The 19022-nt window shown below is 36.2% G+C and overlaps 1 protein-coding gene across 1 annotated transcript in view; it reads right to left on the bottom strand.

Annotated features, from left to right (window-relative positions):
• The window catches only part of LOC150077889 (Y+L amino acid transporter 2-like), a 145791-nt gene extending 127771 nt beyond the window's left edge, over positions 1-18020 (bottom strand). The window contains exon 1 of the mRNA XM_090384197.1: positions 17248-18020. Within this exon, the coding sequence (XP_090240323.1) occupies positions 17248-17767 (520 nt within the window). The 5' untranslated portion in view covers positions 17768-18020. The remainder of the gene's footprint in view (positions 1-17247) is intronic.
• Positions 18021-19022: the final 1002 nt, after the last annotated feature.

The following is a 19022-nucleotide window of genomic DNA, read 5'->3' as shown; positions in this document are numbered from 1 at the left end:
AATTTTCCATAATTGTGTGCCTAAAATTTCTCTTTCTGGTCTTCAGGATATTTTGAAATGTTCTTTTCTAATCGCTATATTTGTATTTTGTAATATAAAAATCTCCCTTAAAAGTGAAAAAAAAAACTCAACTTTTTATTATTGGAATTGAGGGCCATAAAGGTTATAAACACCATTTTTTCAGAACTCGTGTTTTCAGCACAAACCAAATTTACAATTAGGAGGGGGGGATTATTTTGATGGTGTGTTTCTAGTAACTTAACTAGCACATTATAATAAAACTGAGCCTTTAAATTTATAAATTTCCACTGCAACATAGAATTAAATAGTTTCATGTTCGGGTATGTTCAGGGACGTTATTGGAAATTAAACTAGAAATCGATAAAAACCAGCGAATTGATTTCATAAAATTAGCAGCCTTTGAAGTTCATTAATATTAACTGTAATGATCATATTAAGGGTCATAGTTAACAGTTATAAAATATTTGTTTAAATTTTTTAATTAAAAAAAAGTTTACTTAAATATTTTTAAAATTAATAATTTAAGAAAGGGTTATTTAAAAATATTTATTTATATATCTATGCAATAAATTTGATAACTTTAATTTGAACTTACATTAATTTTTTTAAAAATACTAAAAGTGAATTTAATTTGTTTTATATATTAACATTAATGATAATGGATATTATCGCTATCTGTTTCATAAAATAAAATAAAATAAACACTATTGTGTTCGAAGATACCATTCGATCTTCGAACAGGATAATGTGGCATGTCTCAAGGCCAGAATTATACAGAACTGGTTCCAGGCACATGAGAGTGAATTTAGCCTACAGCGGTGGACTCCCCAGTGGCAAGATTTCAGTCTAATAATTTATGAATTTAGCCTACAGCGGTGGACTCCCCGGTGGCAAGATTCAGTCTAATAACTGAGACTTATGGGATGAGATTAAATAAGCCCTTCAGAGTAGAGATCGGTGTTCATCCAATTTGCAACAGCTGGGAATCAATTGAGTCAAGATGGAGGCAGGGGACCTACTCGCTACTAGGTAAATGTACCTAATAATAATATGGCCACTCGATGTACGTACTAAAAAAAAAATCAGTCTTAGTCTCCTCTGGGGGCCCGCTAAGATCCTATTTATACACTTAGAGGTGCGCGAAAATGTTCTAGGGAGTTCTCGTTAAAAAAGCGGTAATGGCATCTGCTTCAATTTCCATACTTTGATCAATAAATCAAGTAATTACATCAATCAAGGTGGAGATTGATTTCAATTTGCAAAAGTTTGCTTAACTGTTTTGTTACATTCTTTGTAATTACTTAGATTCAATGAATAAGAAGAAAAGTTGGTTCTGTGAGTTTGTAGCACTTTGGAGCACTTTGGTTTGGAACAGACAGCGGAAATTATAGAAACCTTTTCGGAAGAATTATGCCAATGGAAGCACCTACAGAAAAGGCATGCAGCAGAAACAGAACATCTATCAGACAGAGTGGAGAGACTGTTTGCCCTCTTTTGAATGGAATCTAGATGCCTGAGAAAGTTTTTGGGGGCACCGCCCCCGGATATGGGAACAATATTCCTTGATAGGACGAATTTGCAATTTGTACAGAGTGAGTGGCTTTTTGGAAGAAAAGTAACTTACACCGCAATTGAATTGCCATGGTCTGGTGATGGGGTTTGGGTAGAATCCTAAAATGTCACTTGCTAAAAGTTTTATGTACAAATTGAGCTTGTACTCTATATGAATTTAATAAAACCTATTTTGTTAATAATTTCACGTGGTATAATAGTGTATTTTATTATTATCATACATAGCATATATTTTACAGCATGAACCTGTTTCACTTTTTAATCGGTAATTAGCAGAAATTAAACTGAGCTAGATTCATTGAACTGCACATGTGCAAAATACTGAATGATGGAAAATATTTTAACTTTCAATAAAAATTTATTTCGAGCTTAACAAGTTTATAAATATCAAGGCTTCTAATATCTTCCAACATCTCCATATAGGGTTTATGGGTGAACGTAAAAATAAGAAAAAAAAACTAATCTTTCCATTTAGATAAATGAAAAAAATAAACTTAACACGCATCTGAAACTCTAAATGAAATCCAACGATACAATTTTCACGTTAAAAAAATTGATTAAAAATTCGTTTATGAAATGAATGACCAGATTGCATTTATTTCTGACTTAATTTTCAAAAAAAAAATGAGTGGCTAGATTATCAACTTCTATGAAAAGAGGGGCTTCTCCTCTTTCTGAGTGGTGCTTCGAATCAGAGAATATATAGGGAGATTTGATATCTGAAATCTTTTGGTGTGTTATTACAGGTGATCCCAGCTGATGACAGTCACTGCAAAGATTTCAAGTTTAAGATCTCCCTACCCAGTCTTTGATAGAAGAACCAGTACTGAAACATGTCAGGGTGAATACGCTCCGTTTTTGGGAAACAGACTACTGTAATTTCATACGCTAGCTTGGGCCAAAATAAGTATGCTACAGAGATGAATTCAGTATCAATTCAACTAGTTTAAAAGCCCTTTAGACAAGCCTAGCTAACAACAAAAGATGGATATTAAAAACACTGAAATCAGATCACAATCCACTCCTAGACAAAGAATAAATGAATGATGAAATATGTCGAGAAATGGGATAGAAGCATTCCGTTTTACAGAGAAGTAATATCCATTACTTACAGTAATTTTTTTTTTTTTTTTTCTTTTCAATTGATATTTAAAATCCTTTAGATATACCTTGAGGGTTTTAAAAATGGAAAAGACTAAGACTTGTAGTCTAATGCAGATGTGTAGCAGTAATTGAAGAAGATATGAAGTTCATGGGATTTTGGCTATCATATACAGAAACTTTGCTAGCAGTGATAAGGAAGTGATTGTCCTAATGTATAAGGCAATGGTTAGGCCGCATCCCGAGTACTGCCTACAGGTCTGGAGGACTCAGTTTAGGAAGGATGTAGAGCTGCTGGAACGGGTGATGAGAAGGGAAACAAGATTGGTGAAGGAAACAAAAGGGTGATCTTATTAAGACCGACTTCAGTTCTGCAAATTGCAGCGTCTAGAGACTAGGCACCTGCTAGGTGATCTGGTGAGGTGTTTAATGGATTGAGCAAGCTCAATGCTGATGGGATTCTTCCTCTTGCTCAGACTACACACACATGGGGACGCATAAATTCAAATTGAGGAAAGACAGTTATAGAATAGATGTGCAGAAGTTTGAATTCAGCCAGCTTGATCGTTGAATATACGCTTTCTCGACCCAAACATAAAAATAATCACCCTGTGTACTTGGTAGCGATACCCATCACGAGATGGTACTCCCAATCAGAGAGAAATAATAATGGTCTAATTTCACTCTTTTAAGAAATATCTTAATCTTGTGGTATCTGTAGCTATTGAAACTCTAATTTTATTTACAATATATTGCGATTTAATAAAACTAGTCATATCAGTTATAAGAGCAGGAAAACCCTCATAAAACTCGATTAATGCAATATCAAAAACTCGTAGATCAAGAAAAAAATATCACAGAATTTCGTAAATTAAAACTCAGCAGAAAACAGCTCGAGAAAACACTTATTGGATAATGTAGAGGTATACGTTAAAGAGTAAAAAAAGCATTAAAATAACGATGGAATGAAATTCGATAGGAGTCACAGAAGTCATCGGTAATTAACCCAGTTGTGTCTGATGAAACACATGATATTTTACAAATGATTTGTTATAGTGATTCCGTGCAGTCGCTATTTAAAATACATTTTATCATATGAGAGACGATCAAAGTCGATTTGGAGGTCATTACTAGCTTGGAGCAGACAGGGAAATGGTTGTCCATTCTTTAAAAGCCTAAAATTCCATCTCTTTTCCTCAGCAGTAAACGTTTATCGAAAAGGTTTAGGCGATATGGTTTTTGACCTCATTGAAAAAAAAAAATACCATGTTTTCTCGAGCCCTGCACCCTTGAATAAGCCGTACACTCCATTTTTTAAAAGACGAAAAAAAATCTAATGTAAATTTATGCAATACGATTTTTGATATGTATTTTTTTTCCTGCATCTTGAGTTCTTTTTTGTTCTTCACTAATCATGGAAGATCGTAATTACATTGGCGAATTCTGATGACATTGGTGAATAATGTGCGCACCCAAATTTTTGATTCCATTTTTTTAGAAAAAAAAAGTGTGGGATATTCGAGAAAATATGGTAATAATAAAATATTGTACCACACCAATTACTAGATACCAATACTTTCCATGTAATTGATTATAAAAGTTTTGGCTGATATTAAATCGTCAATATTTTTTTTTTCGATTTTTTAAAAATAATTTCGAAGTATTCCTAACCATTGTAATGTGGAAAGAATATTGTTATATTGTATTTCATTATTTTCATTTGCTTGAAGCTTTTCAAGGGGAAAACTTTCATAAAGTAGTTTCATCCAGAAACTGTTGAGTTTGGAAAGACTTGAGATACACATTTTTAACATCTCTCTTTGAAAGTTTCGCAATGATTATGCAAAATCTCGTTTTAAAGATAACCCAGACCTCAACCCTCAAAAGAGATCAGTTAGTTACGTCTCACTTTTCATTAAAGTCGCAGACATTTCGCTTTATATCGGGAGCAGTAAGATATGAAAACACTGATCAATATAACTTTGAAAATAATACAGCGTGTACGAAAAGTCTGGAACCAATGGTAAAAATGGCATTAACACCAGATGAAAGGGTGAAGATAGTCCTTCTTAGTGGATTCCTAAAGGCACACGTGTATGCTGTAAAAATCTGAGATTTTCGTCATATTTGGGAGAGACTTACCAAGGCTTGTGCTGCCATCGATCCCAATATGCTGAGAAGAATCCAAAAAAACATGGTGCACCGGCTGAGAAAATGCATGGAGAGTCAGGGTGGATACGTTGAACACATATTGTAAATGAGAGTAAGCATATGTAGTGTAAATCCCATTGGTTCTAGACTTTTCGGACACCCTGTAGAATAATTAGTTGAATACATGCATATGTTTGAACAATGCCTGAAATTTCACCGCCATCTGTTTAGATCAGGGGGGTCTCCAATACACCCTTATTGATTTCATTCTAATTATGAAATGGAATGCATCTTAATGATCAAAGAATTTTTAAATTTAAATAGGTGAAGCATCATTAAAAATACATCATTCAAAGCACTGTAAACTGGCAACCAAGATCCTGTTGAAAAGAGGACGTGCTGAGAGAATGTAGTAAAAGTACAGTGAACAGCATTTCATTCAGGGCTCATTAATGAGGTACACTACAGTATTTTAAGCGTATTTATTGTGACCATCTACCTTATAGTGCTTTTTTCTCACTGGAAAGGATAATCATTAGCAATTTACATTGGCAACTGCAATCACAGATCTTTTCAAATCAGCACACCGGACAACACAAATCTTTAAAATGCAATGTCATTCAGATTCTTTCTAACAGTACTTCACTCTGTCTAAAATTCACTAAACTCCTAAAATTTAATTAGATTTGTCTAAACAAATCGTGAAGTGTCTGTATTTCAGCTGTTTCTATAACACACGCACATTTCAATCAAATATTTAATTGGCAGTGGGCATTTGATTTTGTAATTCAAAAAATAGGTCGCTACAACTCAAATACCGGACAGCAGGTGTCAACAGAACCTGTCCTGTTAAATTAATGATTTCGTGCCATGGCGCTCATTTTAAACAGCCGTTTATTATAGGTTGTTTATTTTTAAAAAAAGAACAAAAATCTACTGCCGACATGCAGTATGGTTATGAATGATGAAGTAACGGAGTTTCCTGATCAGTGCTGACAAATCAGGAAAAGGCCTGTTTCAGTCACAGAGAGATAATATTTTTTTTGCTTGCACTATACCAATTTTTAAATAATTTTTATTGATTCTAACTTCACATTTTGTCTTTGTTTTTAAATATCAAAAATTACTGCTGTATGCTTTTCGTATTTAGACATACATCCCAACGTTGTACAAACAAATCCCTTCGTGTAGAATGCAGCCAACTACCTGCATTAATGTACACTGCGTTGGCTCTTCATTAGCAACAGTCTCCTTGTGTAGGAATGGACTGGTCTGTGACGCTGTGAAGACTCAAAGTCGGGAACGGCTGATATAAGATTGTAGTTTGCACACGTGGTTATCACTTTGGGTGTCTGCAAGAAGAATGGGTCAGCGTCGAGATCGTTCTGACTCAACGTCCAGAGCCAATATCTGGACAACAGCCAATATGATTAAGTGCTCCCGTCCTGGGGTGTCACGAGTTTACCGTGACTGACTCAACAGTATTTCAATACCCAGCCAAAGGTCACACGTGGAACAGCCATTGTGGTCGACAACGTGGTGAACGACGTATGTGTCGTCTCGTAACACAACAGCGACGCTGCACAGGGTCCAGCTTACACTACCCAGTACAACGTAGGAATAGCAAGACAAATATACACATGGACTTCGTCTTTTGTGTGTTCTGTCAAGCGGCACTTGGTGTTTACTCCAACTCCGCGGATCCTCATGGACTATAGTGTATTGCGTTATTTGAAATGCGGCTCCGGGGACTATTCCCCCAACTCCTCGTCAGGCAATGTGATGAATACAAAACTCTGTAAAGGCCAGATTTATGTACGTTAGTAAGTGTTAGTGTGAGGTGTCGGTTGTGTTGTTCTTCTTCGCCTAGGTTCAAATTAAAATTTATTCTGACACAATGTCTTTTCACACTCATGGTCTTGCTGAGTTGGTTTGACGTGTTTCGGGGTCGGACGAGAACTCTTGGGTTTCCCGTTCGTGCGTCGAATCGGTCATATCTCTATGAGTGATAGAATTCATTAAAGTAATTTTTCTGTTTATTTTATTTTATTCGTTTCATTTGGAGAGCATTGACTGGAAAATTCTACGCAAAAGATTGAGGTAATCTCTTACTCTTTTAGTATATCTTAAGTAATTAGATTATTTTAAACTGTGTATTCTTACAACCATTTCTATTCATTCCTTCTTTCAATCCCATTTACCCATAACACTCATTCACTCTCTCTCTCTCTCTCTCTCTCTCTCTCTCTCTCTCTTTCACCAAAACTAACATTTATTCCCTTTTACCATTATTCCTATTTCACTCTATCATTCAGTGCCCAGCACATTCACTCAGTCTTTCACACTCTTTCATTCTACATTGCATCCCCTTGCTACTAGCTTACTAACATTTTTCAGCTAAGTTGCTTCCCTGGCTGCCTGTACATCTCCCTCCCCTACATGATGACTTAGTAGGTGTAGGGGGTTCCCAGGTCCCTACACAGGGCAGGGTACTCCTGGAGTAGCCCCAGTCAATTCGGTTTGGTCCGTTTCAGGTACCTGTCAGGATGCTGGATGCAGCTTCCCTGTCAGTTTCACGTCATCATCTGGGCATGGTGGGAGACATGGGCATTTTAGCTATTGATTATTGTTTGGCTTCGGGATAGGCTGGAGTGCCAGTCTGAATATTTCTTCTCATTTGAAATATCTTTTGAATGAAATTAATAAAGGCTTTATACGTGTTTTCTTCTATTATGAAAATATATTCTTTTCCTCTGGGGGGGGTGACCAATCTCTGCTATTAACTGTATTCTTGGGATATCACAGAGTACACATTCATAGAGAATGAGTGCCCAACCTTCACTCACACCACAGGTACAGTTTGGGTCGTCAGCCAGCCCTAAGGAAGTTAATTCTGCCTTTAAGGAACCGTGACCTGTCAATATAAATGTTGTAAAAAGTCTAGGGGCGTACTACTTTGGTGGCTTTGGACTGACCATTGCCACATATGGCAGGAACCTTTTGGTAACCAGACCTCTGGTTTCCTTCTCCCAATTAGATTGCCATTGCTCATATAGCTTTGTGGCTATTCTCTTTCTTTCAGCCTTGATGTTATTAGCTGTATCAAGGGCCCCAGAAATTCTGTGAGTGTGCCCTTCTTAAATCTATAATAAAAACCTCTTTTGGCTACTTCTATATAAAGTGGGAGAGCCCCAGCCAAAACTTGCAGTGCCGGTGTGCTCATAGTGGAACATGCTCTGGTTATAGTGAGAAATATTGTCCTCTGTATTGTTTCTAATTTGTTCCTGTTTCTGACTATGGTCGAGCGGATGAACCATGCACCGGCTCTATAGGTTATAACAGGTAGGAACACTGCTCGGTATATGATTGCCAGAGCCCTTCTCTTGAGTCCCCAGTCCGCTCTGCTGATCCTGGCAATCATGCCTGCATAATTTCTCATTTTTTTCGCCAAGTATGCCAAATGAGGATAAAATGTTAATTTTGAGTCAAAGACAACTCCTACGTATTTTAATTCTGGATCCATGTGGACTATGTGCTAGATATTTGCTCATATAGGCTGTGGCAATCGACATCCGTTACGGAACATGTGCTCACTGTGAGATACAAGAACTTGCGCCTTGCGTGGGCGACATCTATCGCCTGGTATGATGAATCGCTATTCCAACTCTATCAGTGCTGATGGGTGTATCCACATTTGAAGAAAGCAACATGAGACAACAGCATCTGCATGCACTGTTCGTGTTGGGCTCTTTTCGTGGCATGCCCTAGGTCCTCTGATCACCGTTAATCAATGACTCTTGATAAGAACGCCTACCTTTCTATCATCGCCGACCAAGTACATCACTTCATGATGAAAGTGAAGAGATGTACTTGGTCGGCGACAATAGACATCTATTCATGATGGTAATGAATCCGGACAACTCTGGCGTCTATCAACAAGACAACGCGCCATGCCACAAGGCCCGATAGGTTGCTATTTTCAAGAACATGATAATGAATTGTCCTTCTTGGCAGCTAGTGATAACAATGAAACTGTTAGGAAACGATTCGTCCTGATGCTTATACTTATTGATAGCTGTTGGAGAATTCTTCAATGTGCTCTTGGGGGAGCTCCAGAGATGTGTAACTGTGACAAACAAAATCTTGAATGAAACGTGATTAAAGCCGGTCTTGGTCTGGTCCTTTTTAAGCCTAACTTGAATATTTACACCTTGAAATTAACTTATTATTTCTATAATTTCTACTCATTTACAAAATTGAAACACTCAATATACATGAACAGAAGTGTTTCCTCTGATTTCCCAACTTTAGATTTCGGAAAACCTTTTTTTTTTTTTTTGACTCAGGCTAGTGGAAAAATGGCTGTCCAATTCAGCGGACTCAATCCAACTAAGCATATTTATGACCTACTAGAAAAGGACATACAGTGCTACAATCATCCAATGTTCGGACATTGCTGGTACACATTGTGCAACACGTGGGTAGCACTACCACAGGATGCCCTGAAACCTTGTGAATTTCATGCCAAGACTTATGCGGGCTGTATTACGGGCAAAAGTTTTCCCCACGAAGCATTAGGCAGATATTGCTAACGCAAACTCAAATCAGTATCTATTAGTGTAGGAAATGAAGTAAAAGAGCCTTTGGGTGGCTCTTTTACTTGAAGGATATATTTTCCTCACCAAATACGCATTGCTCCAGTTTTCTGTACAAACTGGAGCAATGTGGCATTAAGGGCAAGTTGCTACAATGGATAAAAGTATGGTTGAGTGGAAGAAGACAGAGAGTGGTTCTCAATGTTCTTTGTGGACTATTAGTAGAGTTCCCCAGAGTTCAATGCTGGGTCCATTGTTGTTTTCAATATTTATCAATGATATTGATGAAGGTATATCAGGCTTAATGCCTAAGTTTGCAGATGATACAAAGGTTGGCAGGGTGGTTAACGACAGTCATCGGGGTGCACTACTACAACAAGATCTAGGAAAATTGGGTCGATGGGTTGTAATGGCAGTTGAAGTTGAATGGCAGTAATCCCAGATTAACTTATCAACTGTGTGGTATTACACTCAGGGTAGTGGTGAATGAAAAAGACTTGAGGGTAACTGCGCAGTCAGACATGAAATTCTCTGAGCAGTGCAGACACGCTGCCAGGACAGTTATTGGGGCTTTGTCAATGATATACATAAACATTTCTAGCAGAGATACAATGGGTGATTATCCCATTATATAAGACAATGGCCAGGCCGCATCTTGAATACTACATGCAGGTCTGGAGGCCTTACTTTAGGAAGGATGTAGTAGATCTGGTGGAACGGGTGCAGAGAAGGGAACAAAAGGTGTTCTTTCCTAGAAAAACTAGTTCTGCAAACTGCAGCTTCTCAAGAATAGTCACATGCGGAGAAGTGACTGTAATGGACTCAGGTATTTTTAAACTCGTTTCAATGGAACCAACTAATGTTGCTAAAAATTATAAATACCAAATGGGAAGTGTTCAGAAAGATAATCATGGAGGCCGTTAAGTATATTATACCAACTAAGAGATATTGTTCAAGGATTAGACCAAAGTAAATGTCAGATGAACCGATGAAACTAGTGGCAAAGAATCGAAATGCATGGGATGATTATAAATTATCAGGGAATACAGAGTCCCACAGTAAATATAAATTAGTTTGCAATCATGTTACTGGAGGCTAGTGAAGCCAAGGCAGACTATGATAGGACTTTTGGCTGAAAATGAAAATAAAAGTAGCAATTGCTTGGGCGTGTTAAACTAGAAGGAACGCGTTGAATCACATTGGTCCACTAGATATAAATGGCATAAGTATCGATGATCATATCCGAGGTTCACATATGAAAATGTTTTTAGAGAGAGGATTGGCAGAAGTCTATCAAATACAGATTGGAAATAAAATTTTTACAATGGAAAGGAAGTTGAAAGAGGAACTGTTGTGGCTAAAAAAAAACGAACAAAGCACCAAGGTCGGCGCCAAAGTAATCTATCCAATTATAAAAAAGAAGTGCAAAAGAGATAATTAATTTTTAGCAATAATAATGAGAACATCCGTAGATTCAGTAGAAAATCTTGTGGGCTGGAGAGGTATAACTTTATTTCCTATTCACAAGGGCAGTCCAATGGACTGCCCTTGTAAATCTGATACTGTACAGGTAAGAATACTCTTGTATAAATTGGATCAGAGTAACATTTGGAGAAAGTTACTGCTATGGATAAAGGAGTGGTTAAGTGGTAGGAGACAAATATCGGCTATAAATGACTACTGTTCTTCGTAGACTAAGTGATGAGTGGGATACCACAGGGATCGGTGTTGGGCCACTTACTATTTTTAATATTTATTAATGACACTGATGTAGGTATTTCAAGTTTTACGGCTAAGTTTGCTGATGATACAAAGGTGGGCACAGTGGCTAATAACAACAATCGGGGAAGAACTACTTCGAGAATAACTAGATAAACTAAGTAGATGAGTTGAAACTTGAAACTCGTAGTAGTTAATAATAAAAAAAGGAACCTGTAGTAGCTGTACAAACAAACATGAAATTCTCTGAACTGTGCAAACAGGCGGCTAGAACATCCCATATGGGTCTCTCATGTAGAGGAACTTTGGCAGTAGGGACAAAGACGTGATTATCCTTTTGTATAAGGCAATAGTTAGGTCACATCTGGAATACCGCATATAAGTTTGGAAAACTCATTTTAGGAAAGACAAAGAGCTGTTGGAAAGAGTGCAGAGAAAAGCAACAAGATTACTTGGGACACAAAAGGATATTCTTACCATGAAAGACTGGGATTCTGTAAATTGCAATCTCTGGAAACTAGACATCTACATGGTGACCTAATTAAAGTGCACAAGCTTTAAAAGGGTAAACTAAATACTAATGATATGTTTATTCTTTCTCAGAGTAAATACACACAAACAAAGGTGATATAAATTTCAATCGAAAAATGATGGTTGCAAAATACATGTACGAATATTTAGAATAAAGCATTCAGCACAAGGGTAATACACGGTTGGAATACAGCATTCATCTAAAGGGTAATTTAGTGTTGGAATATGGCATTCAGCTAAAAGGTAATTCACTACTAGGTGTTTCGCAACACCTGAGTAATCCGAATGAATTTAAAGGAGGTTTGAGCGTTTGAGCCAATTACTGAATTAATTTAAAAGAGGTTTGAGATAATTATTGGCAAGAGTGAGCAAATAAAGGGGGTTTTTCTTTTTTTTTTTTTTGGTTGGGGCGCATAAAGTTTGCTCCTTTGCATCATGAATAAGGAACTGTTTGAATTCACTTGACCAGTACATTGAACTAAATTATATTTTTAAGTATTATTAATAATGACTGGAGTCCTTCACTCCATAAGAAACACTTAAAAGAGAACCAAAGAAAGAACTCCTCTTATAAATTCCTCTAATAAATTCCCTAGGGTTCCTCTTATAAATTCTGATCAAGAAACGTCAAAAGTTTCCTTCTTCTCCATCATAGTTTATTTCAAGAGCTTGCACAAGTTATGATATGGCGCGTCTTTTCGAGGGTTCCTTAAAAAGGCAAATATCACGTGTTCAAGTTGTTATACCTGTCCACCCAGGAGTAATAAAACGCCCATCAGCAGTCTTAAAACCGGCTCTCGAGATTCATCTCCCTATCCCATGTAAGCTGTTTTTCTCTGAATTTTTGACAAAATTGCAGAACTTACGTGATCAAAAGTGAAGGACAATGTGCCATTTGACACACGACAATGTACAATATATTCTATGGTATTAGAACACTAAATTAAAAAGTAATATTGAGAAGGTACTAATCTCAATACAGTTACTTATAAATTAATATTGCTATTATCGTAAGTTAACAATTTCGTTTATTAATCAAAAGTATCAAAGATCTCATATTGTGAAGGAAGTCACTACGAGTTGCCTCAGACTTACACACTTCAAACTTTAGAATAATATATTGATATTTAAGAAATTAATGAATTAATTTCGTAAATGAGTTGGAGTGAATTGCCAGCTTTTAAATTGTTCTACATTCGTGAGAAATAGTGAGCCAATGAGTGAGTAGGGAAGATGACGAAAAGCAAGTACAGTACTTGAAGAATGAGAAATAATGCTTTGTTTACAATTGGCAATTCGCTAGAGAAATAGCATAAATGCAATAGGTTGTATAACTGATGCACAACAAGACAATAAAAAATATTCATTCGATAGGAACGGGGAAGTTTACACAAGTTACTGATGGCAATTTCTTAAACCTGGTATAACAGTGTTTATTTTTGTAGATCATTATTTGATCACTCCAAGTTTAATTTACATTTCTAGAGAATATATAAGGAAGCGCCAGTACAGCACTGGATCCGCATTCACTGAGGAAATAGAAGTCCCTGCCCTTGGAAGCTTCACCAAATACGGAGAATGCGGAAAGGTCAGGGAATGACCACCGCATATCCCGGAGCAATATGGCCTTAGTTGCTAATGCTCCTAAAAACCAGATAACAAACAAACAAACCTTGGAAGCTTTGAATTATCAATGACCTTAGGCTGGAGTAACATCTGTGTAATTGTATTAGTAGTGGCAATTATGCAAGGAAACAAGTTTATAAAGCATCAGCCAAAAAAAAAATCACCTGTCCATCTCTCAAATAGTTTGCCTATTTTCTCAATGAATATATTCACATTACACTACCTGTCTCAACAACACCAGATGGAAATTTCCAGCAATCAAATACCCGCTAGCTATGTCAACTTTCTGCACATCGAACCTGCAACCATCCTTCCTCAATTTGAGTTTATGCCTCCTCATGTATGTGTAGTCTGAGTAAGAGGGAAGATTTCACCAGCAGTGAGCTCTCAATCCCTTTATATTTCCTCGCAGGTGCCTAGTCTCCAGGCGCAGCAGTTTGCAAGACTGAAGCCTTTCCTGGTAAGATCACCCTTTTGTTCCCCTCACCAATCTCGATGCTCTTCTCTGCACCCGTTTCAACAGACCACGTCCTTCTTAAATGAGGCCTCCAGACCTGTATGCAGTACTCAAGATATAACCTAACCACTGCTTCATACAACGGGATAATCACCTCCTTATCCCTGCTGGCAAAATTCCTGTATATCATTGACATTATAACTTCCCACGATGCTTTTCAACAACCAACCTCTTATTAAAAGAATTATGATTTGGATCTCTTCATTTCATTATTTTTTAATGATTTAAAGCCAGCTAAATGTACACCATTGATAGATGACTGCAATTTTAGTTTTAAAACTAACAGTATTGTATGTAGAATATATATATATATATCATAATAAGATACACCTACATGACCATACTTATACATAAATGGATATCTTCGATATAAATTATCGTCGAATTTTAAAATATGCAATTTAACAAGAATGCATAACAAACTAAAAATTATAATAATAGTTTCAAAATTGAATAATATATTTCAATTTTTAAACTGTTATTATAACGTTTCAAAATATTTAAATTCAGTTAAAGCTTAAGTGACGGTAGCAAAATGTACAGCATAACAGAATGAAAAGAATGAATATTATTCTTTATTAAATAAAAAACTAAATCATTTTTGGGGGATTCAAATATGAACTTTTTCTTCTATGCGATAATCCCACCTTCTATCCGTCTTAGGAACGAAACATTAAAACAACAGAAAATTTATAACTTCAAATTCAGTTAGTTTAAGTAATTAACAGGAAAATAACAAAAAATTTAAAAGAGTATAAAAAAATACTCTCTCGTAGCGTTTACTTTATACTACGCACTACAATATTTGTCATATACAGTACATGTATATGGTTTGCTGATTTTATTTTCAGTGCATCGACTCCTTTAGTAACAGTGCGCCAGTTTATATAGTCATTGTCGTACGAGGGTTGTTCAAAAAGTAATGGTGACAAATAATAAATAAATATTCTGTTTATACTCCGGGACGACCAAACGGTCAGAGGGGTTCCAAGATAGCCAGAATACAAGAAACAGCACCGTATTCAGCAGTCACGGGCTAGAACCCCGGTCACTCAAGGCACGTGTACTTATGCACCCGCGCGCCTGCCCACTAGGCTACGGCGGCCTGCTACATACGTTCGTGAGCGAGAATTACATAGTATAGTCTACATATAAAAGAAAGCAGGATAGTTGCCCAGTAACAGCAAAAGCAATTTCCTGAGGAGATATAAATGATAGTGCCACCTTAACCATTAAACTAAATGGGCTATAGCTCAGGGGCGCCAGTCTTTTAGGGCGCCTTCCTCTTTTTTTTAGATTTTCTATGCTGTAGTTTGTATTTTCTATTAATAAAAACATCATGAAAATTAAATCTATCTAGCATTACTTATTATAAATATGTATTCCACCAATTATAAATTTTTAAGATGGCTCTGGTGAATGGAAAGTTGTTTCCCTGGATGGAGAATGGTAAGTGCGTGGTGCTCTGTGCTATATTTACGAAACAGGATCAGCACTTTTCTATAAAGACTAATGAGAAATGAAAACGAATATTTCCGTGGTTTACAAGAAGCAAATCATTTTGGTATGAACGGAAAGTGTGCAAATTTAACCGCGTACTGGACTCTACCTATCCATGAGCAGAAAGTGCAGCTTATTACAGTTAATAGACGATGGACTGTGAGATGGATTGGCTAAGGAAAAGGGAGTAAGTTTCTTGAGAGCAGAGGTATTGAAGAGGCCATAAGAATTTCTCTAATCTCCAAAAAATTCGAAATTCGTTGGCAATTCGAAATTGCGCATCCCAATGATTATGGTGGTAGTTTATCTGCTTCCACAGACAGTTACAACGAAGATGTAAACTCCTCTGACCTCTCTAGGTTGAGGAGGAGTGTAACTGCAGCAGAGCATAAAAAAGAATTGTTTCTTTCAGAATTCCAATACGTTTCGTTGGATATTACCAATTATAAGAGTCGTCTCACATTGTATTTTAGTTGATATCAAGTAGATCAAAAATGTTCAATGGAAAACAGCAATTTACATAAACCTTAACAAAATATTGTTGAGTTCGGGTTAATTTTCCATATCGCTTATTAGTCTCTAGAACAACATCACTAGAAGTAATAATTTTTTTCTTTCTGAGTGTGTTTTTGTTTCTACTGAATTTACCAATTTTAAGATTTTAGTACCAGCTACATTTATTCCTCTACATGAAGAACTGCTGAATGAAATATAGCAGCTTCTGAATACATAAAATTAAAGCCATTCTTCTGTGAATTTATTTACAGAAACATTTTTAAAACAGCTGGACGTTTATCTTTTTATGCAAAAATAACATTAAGTGTATTGAATAAGTCCGATTTTTACTGGTACGGATTCACGAAAATCGAACATCGATTCGTCCGTTTTGCTGGATGAAAACCCAAGAAGGACCATCATGCAGCCCTAGCCCGACTAACTCGGCTATGAAATGAAAAATGCTGATAAAATTGCCTCTGCCCAAGACGTGAAGGAATGATTAATGACTGCTAGGTCACTCACTCATCTGGGGCCAACAGGTGCCGTAAAGCAATCATGATGTTTCTGCTCATCGGACAAAGTGGTTCGAAAAGTTGAGTGGACATAATACATGGCATTATTACATTTTTATGCACACTTGTGATTTTATGATTTAATCATTAAATTCCCATAAAAATTACAAGTAATTTTTTGGCCATTCGTATATATATTCATAAAATTTGAGTCATACCACCTTTCTATTAAGCAAGAATAAAAAAAGATGTACGATATACACAACATATGAGTATAATATATATTTTTTTAAATCCTCTAGGGAGAATTATAGGTATATGTTAATATAAATTTAATGTAAACAGTAATAACTGTAACAAAATTTATATTAGTGACTATTAACAATTACTGACATTAAAATATAATTTACTTAAATAGTTTTATGTAAGTGAGGTGAATATAAATAAAAATTAAACATTTAGTCAATGTTTATAAAAACTAATTGAGATTTCGTATAGCTAGAATATTCAAGATATTTTTAAAATAAATAAAATAATCAAGTTTAAATTTTTATTTTTCAATATTATCTACAAAACTGAGATATTACTCTCCCTTATTCCACTGTAACACGTGCAGTGTTACTCTAATTTCTATATCTTAAGTTAGAATAATGTAGACATAGCAAAAAAAAAATAAAAATAAATAATAATAATAATAATAGCTCCTAATTCGCCCTTTAATTCATTTTATTAAGATTAATTAAAAATTGAAGAATTAATATCAGAATATGAAAAAATATATAAACAATATTTCGTGACATATTTAATTAATTTTAAAATTTTGGCTATTTCTTTGTGAAACTAATATGATTAAAAAAAATAAAAATTTCACTTAATTTCATTCAACTGGACTGTTAATACTTACAAATGCACAAGCAAGCCAAAAATCGAATGGATGCATCTGGTGGTTCGCATTCAGGATAAAGTGGCCTCAACACATAAAAGGAAAATGTAAGGGCAACTACGGCTTGAGAACATGGACGGACAATCATGCATTCTACCCACAATCTGAGAAATGCTACAAAAGGACCGAATGATATCATAATGTAAGCATAATCAGCACCACTTTTCGTTATCATACAGCCTAACTCTGCATAACAATAGGCTCCTATCATTGAAAATACTCCAGAAATTATCCAAACGACTAGTGACAGTCCTACACTTCCGGTTCCTAAAAGCACTCCTTTTGGAGACACAAAAATTCCAGATCCAATAATGCTTCCTACAATAACTGTTATACCATTCACTAATCCCATTTTGGGTTTAAGACAGACCACATCGTCATCGCTCTTTTCAAACTTTCTGTCATGATTTTCCTCAGTTGAGTTCAGGCTTTTGTTTTCACCTTGAGGGATTTCTGAATATTTTATTTCGTTATGGGCCATGGTATCAAAATCAAATAATCAATGCCTTGGTCTACAAATATCACGTTCAGCCTGGAATGCCCTAAAAAGTTGAAAAATTTTACTTGGAAAGTGGAATTATAACAAAAAGATGCACATGTGTTACAGATACAGATTGTCCAGATGCAAACCTTACAACTAGGATTCCTAGAAATATGCTTCTCTAACGCTACTTAGCCCTATTACACTACTGCCGCTACAAATAAGACCAACGCTACCGCGTGCTGCAAGAAACGTGGCGGCATAAACGGCGTGTTCGACACAACATCCACTACGCATGTGTGTTCGCTTCCATACGATTGGCCGTAGACTTAACGACGCCTGCAGTAACTGCTCGACAGAGACATAAACATATGGCAGAATATCGGCGTTTCGATTGCTTATAAACAATTTACTGAGAATTTCAGTGAAAATATCAAAATATGTTTATCGCGATACGCACGTATTATATGAACTCATAATGCTTAAAAACAATTACCGTTTTCACTATTTGAGAAGGAGAAACACTTTCACCACTTTCACCACTTTCGCCATTTTTAGTGGGACCCCACGTTGCCCGCCACCACCACTGGGAGGTGAGCCAGGCTGCCCATTATACTCTGGCTGGCCTTTGCCAGGGTTGCCTAAGCTTCCTGACAAAGGTCAAGTGAAAAAAAAAAAAATAAATAAAAAATAAAATAAAATAAAATAAAATAAAATAAAAATAATAATAATAAAATAAAAAAATAATAATAAATAAATAATAAAATAATAAATAAATAAAAAATATAAATAAAAAATAATAAATAAATAAAATAATAAAAAATTAAAAAAAAAAATAAATAAAAAAAAAATAATAATAAAAAATAAAAAAGTGGGGGGGGAGGAAAACAGAGCAGGAGTACGAGTTAGAAGGAACAGAAAGAGGGAAAGGAGGACGGACTGAAGTTAAGGAGCAGTCCGCTCTTTGTGAGGTGAAAATAGGGATCTGGGAGTGGGAGTTAAAGTAGCAGGGGACAGGTGCCCCTGCATGATCACCAGAGGCCAATGGACTCTGTATCCCGCACTCAGGAGTTCTCCAGAGTGCCACCAATCCCGCACCAGAACGGTGCCGGCTGATCCTACCCTATAAGGGGTTTGCAGCAGTATCCCGCACTCGATGAGTGCCAGCAGTCCCGCACCAGAATGGTACCAGCAGTGTTCCTACCCTTAAAGGATTTGCAAGTTGTCAAGGCAGTGTCCTGTAGCGGAGGAGGAG

This window comes from Mastigoproctus giganteus, chromosome 11 (assembly GCF_048544385.1).
Source record: "Mastigoproctus giganteus isolate SK-2022 chromosome 11, ASM4854438v1, whole genome shotgun sequence".
Lineage (NCBI taxonomy): Eukaryota > Metazoa > Arthropoda > Arachnida > Uropygi > Thelyphonidae > Mastigoproctus > Mastigoproctus giganteus.
This window is presented reverse-complemented; position numbering and strand designations above follow the sequence as displayed.